The 16,419-nt window shown below is 48.3% G+C and overlaps 1 protein-coding gene across 1 annotated transcript in view; it reads left to right on the top strand.

Annotated features, from left to right (window-relative positions):
* The first annotated feature begins 329 nt into the window (after positions 1–329).
* The window catches only part of EMB3006 (embryo defective 3006), a 78,544-nt gene continuing 62,454 nt past the window's right edge, over positions 330–16,419 (top strand). The window contains exon 1 of the mRNA XM_087399831.1: positions 330–485. Within this exon, the coding sequence (XP_087255957.1) occupies positions 330–485 (156 nt within the window). The remainder of the gene's footprint in view (positions 486–16,419) is intronic.

Genomic DNA, 16,419 nt, shown 5'->3' with positions numbered 1-16,419 from the left:
ACTTCACTGCACGTGCACGAGGGATTGTGGTCGGATTGATGCGTTTCTTGAACCGTTGCGACGGGCTCGACGAGTTCTACGAGGTTGGCTCTTCAAATGACCCTTGTTGGTTTGCTATTTCAGTGAAAGCCCGGCGGGGAGCGGTTGTTGCAGACTAGAAGTGGGATATTCCTCAAAGTGCGGACCGGTCACGTAAAACCTTGGGTGAGGCCAAACGAGAATGGTGGACCTAGGGGCCATTCCTCCTAGAGGAATGTTGGAAACGAGAATGGTCTCGCTAGCGGCCATTCCTGAATAGATTGGGGGATTTTGGAGCCTAAAGTTGTAGTATGAACTTTGCGGCAATTTCAAAATCTTTTCGCATGGCGTCCGGTGCATCATCTGCAGATGGAACAACAGAATGCCCTACAGGCAAGCGATTTGCCAATCTCCAGTTGGCCTTCTCCGTCGCCATTCATTCCTTGCTCACCGCCTGCCCCGACCAGGTACCCCATCTCTTCCTTCGCTTGCATTTACAAACTTTCCATTTGCCTTGTTCAGAATGTATCCTTGGTCAATATCTCCCCATAATTTTTAGAGATCGCGGGTGCCAACACTTTCTGTGCCACGCGCGAAGATGCTGTTGTTTTGCTCCTTTAGTCTAAACCGCAGTACAGACGCGATGGTAGGAGCTTGGCTAGTTTCATAATTAAAGGAATGAAGTGCAGATACGTGCGCTTGACATAGCATTGCCCGCAGTTGATATGATCCAAGAACTGGAGCATTTATGAATTTCGTGAGGTTTGGGAACTACTGCTGTTATCCACTAATGCATATTTCACAAGATAAATCTCTTCTCTGATCGTCTTATCTTCCCTAAGTTAATACCATCTTCTCCTAAGATCCAATTTAACGTGAGATCTCTGAGTGCCACGGTAGATTGTTTGGACTTGAAGTGCACTAAAAAATAACAATTTGATAGCTAACCCAGAAGTGGTGGGCAATTTGATTATAGTGAGTGTCCTCGACGCTCGTACCAAGCTCGTCCCTGAAATCCGGTCCAGTTCTTCACATACCAAGTCATGAGTGAATAAATCCTGCCAAAAGTGACCTTTATATTCACATTTCTATCATTATCAACGTCCAAGGAAACCCATGGTGCTTACGCACATGATCAACAAGTTGCTACATGCTAAATATCGTCTTGGTAGGAATGAAATCGGTGTACTCACTGCAGATCCTATAGGAGGAAGTGAGCTTGTTGTCTTCTTCGTTCAACTTGTCTGGTGTTGTGAGATATTCACCACATCTCTCCAAAGGCTTCCCAATAGAAACTTTGCTTGACCTGGTCACTTCCATTAATTCTGCCATCAAAGAAGAAGACATTTCTTGTAGCACATTTTACTTGTAAAACCAAATTTGTCCGCCAAAACCACAATAGGCCATTATCCAACTTATGCATTTTCTTTGCCTCTCACCAAAGGTACAAGGCCCTCACACGCTTTCTCATAGTGTCGCTTTTTGCCCTTTTTCCTTCAAGGAAATTCTGACTGATTTTTAATTGCATGCATGCCATTTCTTAAAGGCATGTAAGATTGCCAACCTTTTTTGGTTATACACATGATAAGTGCACTCTTTCCAATCAAAATTTTTGCTCTCACTGCTTGCTCTTGCCTTAGAATGGCTCTACCGTGGTTGCACTCCTTCAAAGATGCCGTCTTGGCCCTAGTGGCACAAGAGGAACCCTAAATCCAGCCCTAGGTGTGCAAGAGGGTATAAATGATGTCTGGCTAGACATAGAAAAAGATCGAGGCAAGGTTTGAGTGCCATATATAGCCTTTGTACATTTGGACTGCCATATTTGCCATGCAATGAGATTGGATATGATCTCAACTCCAGATTTATAGATGGGGAATAAGGCTTGATAATGGTAGTTGATATTGAGTCCAATCTAGTAATCTGAGGGACTCCTCTTAATTGTTTGAGGCTTGGGATTTCTCATTTTCTCACATGAGATACCAAATGAGTGTGCAATGGTTGAATACCAAATGAGGCTTGGGATTTCTCATTTTCTCACATGAGATACCAATTGAGGGTGCAATGTAATGTTGGAAAGGTCACCTCCCCATCTGTAAGCCCCCATATGAGGAGAGCATGGGGGAGGGAGACCTAGGGCATTGGCCCAGAGAAAAGAGTGAAGAAAAGGGGCTGCCACATGGACAGCAAGATGGCTGTCATGTGGGCAGCACACAGCAAAGGGCAGAGGCTGCCACATGGGCAGCACACAGGCTGACATGTGGGCAGCTGTCAAGGCAGGGCCAGTGGGCAGACAGAGGCACACATGTTGCAGCATGGCGGGCCAAAGGGTGTCTGTAGAGGGCAGCACAAGGGCTGCAAAAAGGCGGGGGCATTGGGCAGGCAAAGGGCCTGCAAGAGGTTCCTACAGTGTCAAAGACAGCAGCCCAAAAGGGCCTGTGCTGGTTGGACCAGCCAACCAAGTCGGCCAGCATGCCAGTCGGCCATTAGGTTGACTGGTCGGTTTTTGCAAGCAGGCCTTGGGTCCTCACAAATCATTTTCTGGAGCATAGTTGCATGAAACGGCTGTTTCTTGCCAGGAAACGGAAACGGCACCTTTTTTTTTTTGGGTTTTTTTGTTTTGTGGGTGTCGGTTTGTTTGTTGGGTGGCTTTGCGTAAAGGGGGGGGGGGGCGGGCGGGGTTGTTTTGTTGGGGGTGGTTGCCTCTCCATCTTTGATTCCTGGGCCTTGGCACCCGCAGCCTGCTCTCCTCTCCATATCTCCATTCAGCAGGTTGCTCTCCACCCTACAGGCTGCAGCCTGCTCTCCATCCTCTTCATCCTGCAGGCTGGCAGTTGCTCTCCATCCTCAGCCTACTCTCCATCCCTCCACTACCTCTCGTCTCTTACCTCTCCATCCTCCTTCTACCTCTCATCCTCCTCCTCCGACTCCTTCTACCTCTCCATCCTCTTTCACCTCCCCATCCTCCTTCTACCTCTCCATCCTTTCTCACCTCTCCATCCTCCCTCTCACCTCCCCATCCTCCTTCCACCTCTCCATCCTTTCTCACCTCTCCATCCTCCCTCTCACCTCTCCATCCTTCCTTTCAAACTTCGGATTGTGATAACTTCAAACTTGTTGGAACTTGGTGTTAGAAAATACCCAACAGAGATAACACGCAGCGGAAGACTTATAGTAATGCCCAGGAGCTCACATAGTGTGCGGTGTGGGTGTGGAATCACAGACTTTACTTATGTGCATACAATAGGTGTGCAGACTCATCAATAGACAATGAACCAACCAGATAGAGAAACCACCAAAATATATATTTCCGTCCACAACTATGGACACAATACAAAAGAGACAGATCCAGAGTCCCACCAATGATGTGGTCTTCTGATCTTACCACAAGGTCCTTCTCCTTTTTGCTCGCTATCTCTAGACTCGAGCTTGCGTGCTCCACCTGGAGCTTCTGTAGACTTTCCGTCCAGATCCCTTCCACCTTGTTGTCTTTGCACCAACCTAGGTGGGCAGCACTCTGAGCTAGGTCTGCAGCTCTACAGCTCTCTTGTCACCTTCTGGATAGAGACCCACAAGTGGTTGATCTGCTGCTCCTGCACCTCCCTGAACTGCTGCACCAAGTGATGATTGAATGAGGCCCAATGGCCTCTTTATATAGGCCCCAAGGGGGGCTTGCAAAAAACCGACCAGCTTGCTACAGACTGGCCGACCAGTCTGTCGCTGGTCCAGCCCTAAAAGGGCACACACCCCAGGGTTTTTGGCCCAAACTTCCAGGACCCTTTGGCCCTCCATTCAAGGCAGGTATCCAGCCTATATAAGGCCTGCCTTCTGCCTAGTGACAGCCATATATGCTGCTCCATATCTGGGTGTGCACATCCTGCCATATCTGCGCCTGTGCCAGGTCCTCTTCCCAGCCACGTGTCCTGCGCCGTACACCTGTACATCCTGCTGTCCTGACCCGCCTATACCGCGCCATCATGAGGGTCTGTTGCAGGCCCTTCACCTGCCCACTACCCTCGCCATGCTGACGCCATTTGCAGGTTCCAATCCTGTGAGGTGCTGCTCATGTGGCAGCCCCCTCTCTTTCTTCTCTCTTGGGCACATCCTGCCCTAGGTCTCCCTCCCCCACGCACTCCTCATTTGGGGGCTTACAGATGGGGAGGTGACCCTTTCGGTGTCGAAATCTTTTCCTGGCTTTTCATCCAGTGGCTCTTGCTCCACCAGGTCCGGTTCCGCTTCCACACACCATCCTGGTACACAGGTCCATCTTTGGTAGCACCTCCTGGTACCTCCTTTAGTCACGTTCCCGCCTCTGAACTCGAGCAATCTAGTTGTCACGATCTTCTAGTTGTCCCCCTCATAATGAGTGAACAACCTGGAGTCTTCAAGGCACCATGCTCTGAGGGTCTGTTTCAACCCGTCCTTCCTTTGGCAAGGTTTGCAACCAATGAATATTTCCAGATAACCTGGACCATGAACTCTCGCTGAGTTCTCAAGCAGGTACTCTTCTGGCTTCAGTACTCTTTGTCCATCACCTTCTAGCAATCTGTGTCCAAGATTTGAAGAAGCACCAATACTTCCCCTTTTGCCTTCGAAGAAGGCCAATTCCTTCCAATCTCTTATCACCTGAGACAAATGAAGAGCAGAGTCTCTCCACAGCATGCTATAAAGGCTCAAATGCAAAATATCAAATACATACCAGACTGTTGTACTGCCTGAATGTTCACTCTGAAAGCAAACTTTCATTGAGGCACCCACCAAGCGCTTGTGTAATCCTGTACTGTCCCCTTCTGAACTCCAGCATCCATCTGACCATGAGACCCTAGGGCCTTCCATGGAATCCACCCTCGTGTCAGTGTCAACAGCCACACACCTGGAAGGTACCAAGCGCTCCATGCTGTCCTTCACCTTCACAAAAGCATCTGACTCCTCGTCGACCCACATCTCTATGTCAGACATCCTTACTGTGATTTCTGGATCAACATATCTGACCTCGGTAACACTCGGTGATGTCACCAGGAACAACTCTTCAATTACCACATTTGCTTTGGCCTTTCCCTCTGAATCTGAGTCAGACTCCTTGTTATTTTTCAGATCCGCCTTTTTCTTTCTACAGTCCTTTGCAAAATGTCCGGGCGTATCACAATAGAAACACTTCTTCTTGTGCTTTCTCTGCGAAGTCCCCTCGTTGTTAGAGTCGTCTTTCTTGGACTTGCCACCGTTAGGCTTGCCCTTTCCTTTGCCAGCGGAATCCTTCACTAGCATCGCCTTGTCATCTTTATCCTCGTTGTAGAGCTTCTCCCGAGCTTCCTCCTGTAGCAGTAATGGACACAACTTCTCAAACGTCAGAGGTTTGGTCCTCTGTACTGCTGTCACAGCCGTAACAAAGCTCTTGAAACTCCGAGGCAGTCTCCTCAGTACCATCAAGGCCAAATGGCATGAGTCTGTCTTCTGACCAATTGCTACCAACTGATCCCTCACCACCTTGACCTTCGTCAAATGGCTATGTACCGTATCTCCTTCCATATCAAGATTGTAGAGTTGATGCTGAAGAAGCACAATCCGGGAGGTATTGTCTGTCTCGTACAGATCCTTCAGGGTGGCCCACGCCTCTACTGACGTCTCGGCCAGCTGGATATGCGGAAGAACGGAATCCGCCGTAGTCCCTATGATTATTGCCAGGGCATGGGCATCTCTTTCTTCCCAAGCTTCAAGCTCCTCTCTGTCTACTGCCATGAGTACCTTCCCTTTACTGTCCACCATGTCCTCTGGCTTCGACTCCTCTCCCGTGGTCAGCTTTCACAACTTCCAAGTCACTAAATGACTCCGGATCTTCACTTTCCAGATCGGGTAATTAGTCCTGTCCAGGTTCCCAGACTCTCCAAAATTAGGGATAGTGAAAGAGAAAACTGGGGGAGGAGGAAGGGAAAGCAGGGGCTGAAGAGGCTGTAGAGGTCGACATCTGTGCTGTTTATACCACACAGCAAAGCCAACCAAACTCAATTTCAGTAAACCAGAACTCTGAACGCACCTGATTGAACCTGAGTCACCGTCCTTCTCGCAAGGGCACAATCCTCCAGTCGTGGAAGTTAATGTTGGAATATGGAAGCAAGAACTAGAAACTAGAAATGAAATAACAAGATTGTAAGACAAGAAATACCTTGAGAAGAGTGTAGACAAGACACAAGCTAGACAGATAGATTGCAATGATGTGACCCATGAATATATGGGCCAAAGTACAAGACATAAAGCAAGAGTGCTTATGGGATAATTGTAGAAGTGCCACATGGCACACACTCAAGACATAAAGACTAGACTAGACTTAGACAAATGTAGACTAGGAAATAGTACACTTAGTGTGCACTTATCTCCAACACCCTCCTTAAGTGGACACTAGGAGTAAGACAGAAAGACAAGACTAGAAGACAGACATAAAGACTAATAGACTGAGAGACAAGATAGAAAACATGACAGACAAAAGATCCTGAGACACCCCTCCTCAAGTGATATCCTCATATGGGTCCACAAGGGTAGGGACAAGATGGATCTAAAACAAAACACAGTCAGATTGATAGACAAATAGACAGACAGACAAGACTAGATAGACAGAAGACTGACTGTAGACAAACAGAAAGACCAAGACACTAGAACCCCTTGACCTACATCATCGGTGGTCAAAGTGGTAGACAAGAAATAGAAGTAATCAGAAAGCCCACTTCTCATCATGTGAGGAAGGAATAGCAGGATCAGCTGATGGAGATATTGCAGCAACATGGGCTGAGGTAGATGCAGGGGCTGATGTAGAGGTTTTGGAGTAGCAGTCCCTCTCCCGGTGATTATCACGGCCACAAATGGTGCATGGATAAGCCTTGAAACAGTCCTTCTCCATATGATTAGTTTTGCCACAATGGGTGCAAGGCTTTCTTACCTTAGAACTTCCTTTCTTTGCTAAAAATGCAGTGTCATTTACCTTTTGTTGTTGAGTTCTTTCTTCCTCTTGGAGAGCATTGATGATACCCTGAAGAGAAGGATTATTATGATACTTGAAGGTAGTGACAAGAGTAGCATAGGTGTCGGGTAAGCTTTTGAGAAGCACAGCAATAGCAATATCTTTTGAGATGGGAGATTTGACTGACGCAAGCTGAACCATAAGACTGCGAAGATTATTGACATGAGAGGCTATAGTAGCTCCTTCCTACATATGTAGATCAAAGAATGAGATCATAAGTGCAATCTTAGAGTTTTTAGATCGGGCTCCAAAAAGGGTATCCAAAGTGATCCATGCTTTTGAGGAGCAGACTGTATGTCAGAGATGTGATGAATGTAATCATCTCCAAGGCCGAGCAATATGATAGCATAGGCTTTGTCGTTCTTGGCGGTGACAACTTGCTCAGAGGGACCTTCAGGAGTAGCACGGTGAACAATGTCCCAAAGACCTCCTTTCATAAGATGGCACTTGATTTTGATTTGCCAAGTATGAAAGTTGGACCCATTGAATTTGTCGATAGATATGAGAGAATGAGAGGAAGATGCCATGTGGGAAGGTCTTACCTCTTGCTAGGATGCAAGGGCAGTGTCTATTCCCTTACAATATTGCAGAAATAAATGAAAGGAGAGATCCAAGAAGCCGGTTCTCTCACCACTTTGTCAAGGCCATAGCATATGACAGCCCATCGAAGCAGGAGGAACCAGCAAAAAAGAGAGACTGCTCAGCAAACTGAAAGAGGCAAAGCACAGTACCTTAATCCCAGGCAGAGGTAGAGGTGCAAAAAAGGGGCGCAGTCCAGGAGGTCGAACAGATGGCGCAGATCTCCGTGAAGATGGAGAAGATCTCGAACAGCAGCTGGAGAAGTCGGCCTGTGCAGGTACAGATTCCGTACAGTCGTACGGACTGTACGGACAGCGGAGTACGGAGTACGGACGACAATGTATGGAGTACGGCGTACGGACGGCGCTGATCTGTACGGACAGCAGGTATGTTGATGCAGGAGCGACAGCAGGACTGCGCAGATTTGGCGCTCAGATCTGGCAGAAATGGCGCTCAGATCTGTGGCTGAACTGCGCAGATTTGGCGCTCAGATCTTGGCAGAAATGGTGCGCAAATCTGGAGCGGAGATCTGGCGTAGATCTGGCGCGGAAATATACAGATCCAGACATGGTAGCAGACTCCCCCCCCAAATAGGGAGACATGGTCTATGAGACTCAGACTCAGCACACAGTACCCTTGGCATGCACCGTATGGAACTGTAATGGTACCCTCTGGTCTGACCTTGGGAACTTCTCAGAGTCATACACTGGACGCGACATCGCTTTCTATACAGAGACACATGAGAGCCCCGAGCGCCCTCTCCCCTTGGTCAGTGGCTATACCTGGGAGTCAGTATTCCGTGAGGAGACCAGATATACTGGGGGGGTCCGAGGGTCAGGCGGAGTTGCAGTACTCCTTCGCTCAGCGCTCGCGAGCTTGACATCCGTGGTTAGACGGGATGCCCATGCCCGTTACCTGGCTCCGATTCCGACGCCCCTCCACACGCGACCTCTTTATTGCAGTCTGCTATTTTCCTCCTGAGACGTCACATTTCGCACGGATGCTTCGCGAGGACACGGGGGTATCCCCCTATCTAGATCTCTACTCAGACATTGTGGAGTTCTCCAGACGCGGAGAGGTCCTTCTAGTTGGGGATTTCAATGGAAGGACAGGTGCACATCAGACATCACTCCTGGATTTCCACTCAGATCCGGTCCTATTACCTGAGATGGACACAGAGGACTCGGGCTTCCCTCGCTCCTCGGCTGACAGTCGCGCTCCCGTTACTGGGTATGGGCAGGCTCTTTTGGACCTTGGAGGACGTATACATGATCTGGTCATCTACAATGGACTAGATCGGTGGCCTGCCTCCTCTGGTTTCACATGTTTCCCACATGGCGGAGGAGCCAGTGTCGTCGACTATATTCTGGGATCTCCTGCTTTAGCCCCACAGATCACTGACTTCCGCACTACACCCTTACCCCCAGGAGCCGATCACACTTACCTTTTCTTTCATATACTTGCGTCCCGAGCCCCTCCCAGCCACACCCCGCACTATACTACCTATCATGATATACACTTCGATCATAACCGCTCACCTGATTACTCAGCCCACCTAGCCTCCCTCCTCAGGCACATAGGCACCATACCCTCTCTAGATCACCGAGCCACCCTTATCACCCACTCCCTTCACAATGCAGCCCGCCACATCTTCCCTTCCACTGCCCGGTCCACCCGCTGGCTCTACCCCTTGCAACAGATGGTATGATGACGAGTGCAAAGCATTACGCCGCACACTCCGACTCACAACCCAACGAAACGCTAGGGCCAACCCACGTCTCACCAGGGATTATCGTCGACTAGTCCGTCGCAAGAAGCTAGCCTTCCTGCGCCAGAATGAGGATACACTACTGAACATTCTGTTTAGTAGCAACTCCAAGGATTTCTGGAGGAAATTCCTAGAACGCCGATCCGCCTCCCCCCTCATGGACACTTCCCTCTGGCACACCTACGCACGCACACTCTATGATATCCCTGATCAGCCCCCCCCCCCCCCCGACCTCTCAGCCACCCCCTGCCCCGTTTCTTGTATCCTCTTCACAACCCAGGGAGTCACCCACGCAGCACATAAGCTTCATAACGGTCGAGCTAAGGATCATGAGGGCCTATGCAGAGAGTTTGTTGCCTACGGCATCAAAACTCTAGCCCCCATCCTAGCAACGTTGTTCAATGAAGCTGTCTGTCACGGGTTCTCCAGAGCCTGGACCCTGAACACTATCACACCCATCCACAAAGCAGGAGATCCCATGGATCCAGGGGATTACAGGACCATCATGGTTGGACATGTTATGTCCAAGATCTATGCATCAGTGTTAGATGGCGAGGTCAGTGCTCGCGCAGAGATACAGGGGCTCAGGGCATCCGGACAAGCCGGCTTCAGGATGGATCTCTCGACTTACGATCACATTTTTACACTTAGAGGGATCATTGAGGAGGCTAGACACAGGAGACAGAGAGTATATTGTTGCTTTGTGGATTTCCGCAAGGCATTCGACACCGTTCCCTGCGCCCGACTCATTAGACGTCTGCAGGAGTTAGGCTACGACTCGGCGATTATCTGGGCAGTAGTAGCTCTCTATGAGCGGGTGACGGGGCAGGTCAAGATTGGCACCAGCTGGACCCCAGAGATCACGAGCACTCTCGGGGTCAAACAAGGATGTCCCTTGTCACCGACTCTATTTGGCCTCTACATCGACGAGCTCGAGACCACCATCAGGACACTCGGAGGTGCAGGTTGCTCTCTTGCGGGGACTGCCATCCAGATTCTTCTATACGCAGACGATGTAGTACTACTATCCTCTTCTGCTACTGGTCTTCAACGACACTTGGATGGACTTCAGGCCTTTTGTGATACAGGGTCGTCCTTCAGCAAGGTCCCTGCCTTCAGGCTCCCACACCTGTGAGCCTCCTACTTGAGCTCTGATACCATGTTAGAAAATACCCATCAGAGGGTACACGCAGCGGAAGACTTATAGTAATGCCCAGGAGCTCACACAGTGTGCGGTGTGGGTGTGGAATCACAGACTTCTTTACTTATGTGCATACAATAGGTGTGCAGACTCATCAATAGACAATGAACCAACCAGATAGAGAAACCACCAAAATATATATTTTCGTCCACAACTATGGACACAATACAAAAGAGACAGATCCAGAGTCCCACCAATGATGTGGTCCTCTGATCTTACCACAAGGTCCTTCTCCTTTCTGCTGGCTATCTCTAGACTCGAGCCCGCGTGCTCCACCTGGAGCTTCTGTAGACTTTCCGTCCAGATCCCTTCCACCTTACTGTCTTTGCACCAGCCTAGGTGGGCAGCACTCTGAGCTAGGTCTGCAGCTCTACAGCTCTCTTGTCACCTTTTGGATAGAGACCCACAAGTGGCTGATCTGCTGCTCCTTCTGCTCCCTGAACTGCTGCACCAAGTGATGATTGAATGAGGCCCAATGGCCTCTTTATATAGGCCCCAAGGGGGGCTGGCAAAAAACTGACCAGCCTGCTACAGACTGGCCGACCAGTCTGTGGCTGGTCCAGCCCTAAAAGGGCACACACCCCAGGGTTTTTGGCCCAAACTTCCAGGACCCTTTGGCCCTCCATTCAAGGCAGGTATCCAGCCTATATAAGGCCTGCCTTCTGCCCACTGACAGCCATATATGCTGCTCCATATCTGGGCCTGCACATCCTGCCATATCTGCGCCTCTGCCAGGTCCTCTTCCCAGCCACGTGTCCTGCGCTGTACACCTGTACATCTTGCTGTCCTGACCCGCCTGTACCGCGCCATCATCAGGGTCTGTTGCAGGCCCTTCACCTGCCCACTACCCTCGCCATGCTGACGCCATCTGCAGGTTCCAATCCTGTGAGGTGCTGCCCATGTGGCAGCCCCCTCTCTTTCTTCTCTCTTGGGCACATCCTGCCCTAGGTCTCCCTCCCCCACGCACTCCTCATTTGGGGGCTTACAGATGGGGAGGTGACCTTTCCAACACTTGGAACTTGGAACTTAGAACTTAGTTCATGACACATGTGGATTGTTAAAGCATCATTCATGGATAATAGATGATACGAGATAGATCAATCATCATAGGTATTTAGAATCATAGAAGCATGCATGATGCTTCAAGTATAGATAATTGTATTATGTATGATTTGCATTCTATTGATAATTATATAACGTATAAAAAATAAATTTTTATACATAAATTGTATCATATTGCTGTTTCTTCCGTTTCCGTTTCGGCGGAGCCGGAAACTCCGTTTCTTCTGTTTCTTCCGTTTTCGTTTCGGCTGGCAACTATGTTTTGGAGGAGCAAGTCCACCAGCAGAAGGACCAGCAGCAGGGCTATCTTTGGGCCTATGTACATGAGGAGGAAGAGACCTTGAAGCTGCAGACCTAGCTCACAGGAGGCTGCCCATCTAGGTTGTACCCAGGCAGTAAGGTGGAGAAGAACATTATGAACAAAGAGTCTATAACGCTCGAGGTAGTGCATGCGGACTCAGGGTTCTAGAAGAGACTAGCAGATAGAGAAAGACCTTTGGTAATATCAGAGGACCACATCATTGGTGGGACTTTGAATCTCTCTCTTTTGTTGTGTCGATAGTTTTGGACAAAAATATATTGTTATGGTGGATTCTATATCTGGCTATGTCTACTTTCTATTTCCTGATTTGCGCATTTATGTGATGCACATTAAGTAAAGAAGTTTGTGATTCCACTCCCACACACACATTGTGTGAGCTCCCGGGCTATTCTATCAGTCTTCCGCTGTGGGTACCCTCTATTGGTTGATTTCTAACATGGTATCAGAGCCCAAGTAGGAGGCTCACAGGTGTGGGAGCTTGAAAGCAGGGACCTTGCTAAAGGACGACCCTGATTCAGAAGCTCTTGGGAATCGACTTCCACGACTGGAGGATAGTGCCCTTGTGAGAAGGAGGGTGACTCAGGTTCAGTCAGGTGCATATACAGAGTTTTGGTCTACGGAAGATCGAGTTTGTTCAACTTTGCTGTGTGGTTTAGTTATCAGAGATGTCGATTCAAAAGCCTCTTCAACCCCTTGTCTCCCTTCCTCCTCCTAGAGATTTCTTTCTTTCACCATCCCTAAATTTGGGGAGTCGGGAACTTGGATGGGACAAATTACCCTATCTGGAAGGTGAAGATTCGGAGTCATTTAGTGGCTTGGAAGCTGTGGAAACTGACAACGGGAGTGGAAGAGAAGCCGAAGGATATGGTGGACAACAAGGGAAAGATACTCATACCAGTAGATGGAGAGGAACTTGAAGCATGGCCTTGGCATTAATCATAGGAACTACGGCAGACTTTGTGCTTCCTCACATCAAGATGGCCGAGATATTAGAGGAGGCGTGGGCCATTTTGAAGGATCTGTACGAGACAAATAACACATCGCGAATCTTGCTTCTTCAGCATTAGCTCTACAACTTGGATATGGATGAGGGAGATTCGGTACATGACCACTTGACAAAGGTCAAGGTAGTGAGGGATCAACTAGCATCGGTTGATCAGAAGGTGGACTCGTGCTAGTTGACCTTGATGGTACTAAGGAGGCTACCTCGGAGTTTCAAAAGCTTTGTTACGATTGTGATAGCAGGACAGCGGACCAAACCTCTGACTTTTGAGGAGTTGGGTCCATTATTGCTCCATGAAGAAGCTAGGGAGAAGCTCTACAATAATGACAAAGAAGACAAGGCGTTGCTGGCAAAGGATTACGCTGGCATAGGAAAGGGCAAGCCTAACAGTGGCCAGTCCAAGAAGGATGACTCTGATGACAAGGACACTTCCAAGAGGAAGTAGAAGAAGAAGTGCTTCTATTGTGACATGCCAGACCATTTTGCGAAAGATTGCAGAAAGAAGAAGGCGGATCAGAAAAACAAGAAGGAGGAGTTCGACTCAGATTCAAAGAGTGACACAAAAGTCAAAGCTAATGTGGTAATCGAAGAGCTGTTCTTGGTGACATCTTCGTGTGTTACTGAGTTCAGATATGCCGACCTAGAAACCACAGTGATGATGTTTGACATTGAGAGGTGAGTCAGAGACCTTTGTGAAGGTGAAGGACAACATGGAGTGCTTAGTATCTTCCAAGTGCGTGGTTGTTGATACTGACACGAGGGTGGATTTCATGGAGTGCCCTAGGGTTTCATGTTCAGATGGATGGTGTTATTCAGAAGGGGATAGTACAGGATTGCACAGGCTATTGATATGTGTCTCGATGAGGTGCATGGTTTGCTTTCAGAGCAAGCACATAGGCAGTACGACGATCTTGTACGTACTTGATGTTCTTAATTTGAGCCTTATAGCATGTTGTGGAGAGAATCTGCTCTTCATCTGTCTCAGGTAATGCGAGATTGGGAGGAATTATCCTTCTTCGAAGGCAGAAGGGGAAGTGTGGGTGCTTCTTCAAATCTTGGACACATATTGATGGAAGGTGATGGACAAGGTGTACTGAAGCCAAAAGAGTATATGCTTGAGAGCTCAGTGAGAGTTCGTGGTCCAGGTTATTTGGAGATATTTTCGGGATTTCATTTCTCGAGATGGTTCATTTGTTCCGGACCTTGCCAAAGGAAGGATGGGTTGAAAACAACCCTCAGAGCATGGTGCCTGGTAGACTCTAGGTTGTTCACTCATTATGAGGGGGACAACTGCAAGATCGTGGCGCCTGGATTGCTTAAGTTCGAAGGCGGGAATGTGGCGGAAGGTGGTGGTGCTAGGAGGTGCTACTAGAGATGGACCTGTGTACCAGGATGGTGTGCAGAAGCGGAACTAGACCTGGTGGAGCAGGAGCCACTGGATGAAAAGCTAGGAAAAGATTTCGACATCGAAATGTTCCAAAGGACTATGACCAGGGAGTTATTGGAGCATTGCCATCGACGTGTTGGCATTGGGCCGAGATGCGTCGGTGAGAGGGGGTGTTGGAAAGGTCACCTACCCATCTGTAAGCCCCCATACGAGGAGAGCATGGGGGAGGGAGACCTAGGGTATTGGCCTAGAGAAAAGAGTGAAGAAAAGGGGCTGCCACATGGAAGCAAGATGGCTGTCATGTGGGCAGCACACAGCAAAGGGCAAGGCTGCCACATGGGCAGCACACAGGCTGACATGTGGGCAGCTGTCAAGGCAGGGCCAGTGGGCAGACATAGGCGCACAGGAGGCGGAACAAAGCTGGCACATGGCGCAGCATGGTGGGCCAAAGGGTGCCTGCAGAGGGCAGCACAAGGGCTGCAAAAAGACGGGGGCATTGGGCAGGCAAAGGGCCTGCAAGAGTCTCCTACAGTGTCAAAGGCAGCAGGCCAAAAGGGCCTGTCATAGGCCCTTATATAGGGCTGGTTGGACCAGCCAACCAAGTCGGCCAGCAATTTAAAAAGGTCGGCCAGCATGCCAGTCGGCCATTAGGTTGACTGGTCGGTTTTTGCAAGCAGGCCCTGGGCCTATAAAAGAGGGCCATTCAGCCCTCACAAATCATCTTCTGGAGCAGCCAGTCCACCAGCAGGAGCAGCAACATGGCTATCTTTGGGCCTATGTACAGGAGGAGGAAGAGACCTCTGCAGACCTAGCTCACAGGAGGCTGCCCATCTAGGCTGTACCTAGGCAGCAAGGTGGAGAAGAACATTCTGGACAGAGAGTCTACTACGCTTGAGGACTGAGGTGGAGCACGCGGACTTAGGGTTCTAGAAGAGACTAGATAGAGAAGGACCTTTGGTAAGATCAGAGGACCACCTCATTGGTGGGACTCTGAATCTATCTCTTTTGTTGTGTCCATAGTTTTGGACGAAAATATATTGTTATGGTGGATTCTATATCTGGCTATGTCTGTTGTCTATTTCCTGATGTGCACATCTATGTGATGCACACATTAAGTAAAGAAGTTTGTGATTCCACTCCCACACACATTGTGTATGAGCTCTTGGGCTATTCTATCAGTCTTCTGGTGTGCGTACCCTCTGTTGGTCGATTTCTGACATGTAATGCATCAAATCCCTCTTCTACAATGTTTGTAGTGGAGGAGTAAATCTCCAAGACGAGCGGATTTACAAATGTGATCACCATCATATTTGTGAATCGATCTCAAGTGATACATCCAAAATGCTCTTGAACTAAGGTGAAGTTACGGTCTTCTAAGTTTGTTTTTAAACTAGTTTCCTAGTATGGCATGACTCTTTGAGTCACTAAACCAAGGCTAACAACTAAAAGCATATATTGAACATAAGTTATTAATAGATCTACCACATTATATATCTTACAGGCTTGGGATACCAAAATATATGGTCTTTGAGGGGAGATTCTCTCAAAAAATCTTTTATGAAGTTATGATGATAGGAGTCAATCATTCAAGAACATTACAGATTCTAGACTAGAATGCATGACAAATGGATTTCTCTCAAGGAAAACATGGGTATTGTACAAAGACTCATGCAATCTAATTGTGGTCAAGTTTGGTTTCTTCCTCAAAAGATTGAGGTGATTTGATACAAGTTTTCAAAGGAGTAGCGAATGACCGTTCCATTTTCCATTCTAGGAAGACATTAGGAGTGGTCGAAGGCCTTTAGAGAGAAACCTCCAGCTTACTAAATCAGTTAGCAAATATTATCTAGGCACCATATTGATGGTGGTAATGAGTATCATACCTTACTTAGTTCTCCACTATTTTGCTCATTTATACTTTCCATCTACCTAGTCTTAAGGCCCTTAATCTCAATAGATTGTTCCATACATATATCTTAACATAAGGAGAAAGTTAATTGAAAAGGCCTTTATTTTTCATTCAATTGAGTTCTTAGGTGAAAAGATGGAGTACCCAAATTAAGCTAACTCACA

The sequence above is a fragment of the Dipteris shenzhenensis genome, chromosome 28, assembly GCF_047967505.1.
Source record: "Dipteris shenzhenensis isolate YYH24624 ecotype China chromosome 28, Dip_SZ_1.0, whole genome shotgun sequence".
Classification (NCBI taxonomy): Eukaryota; Viridiplantae; Streptophyta; class Polypodiopsida; order Gleicheniales; family Dipteridaceae; genus Dipteris; species Dipteris shenzhenensis.
This window is presented reverse-complemented; position numbering and strand designations above follow the sequence as displayed.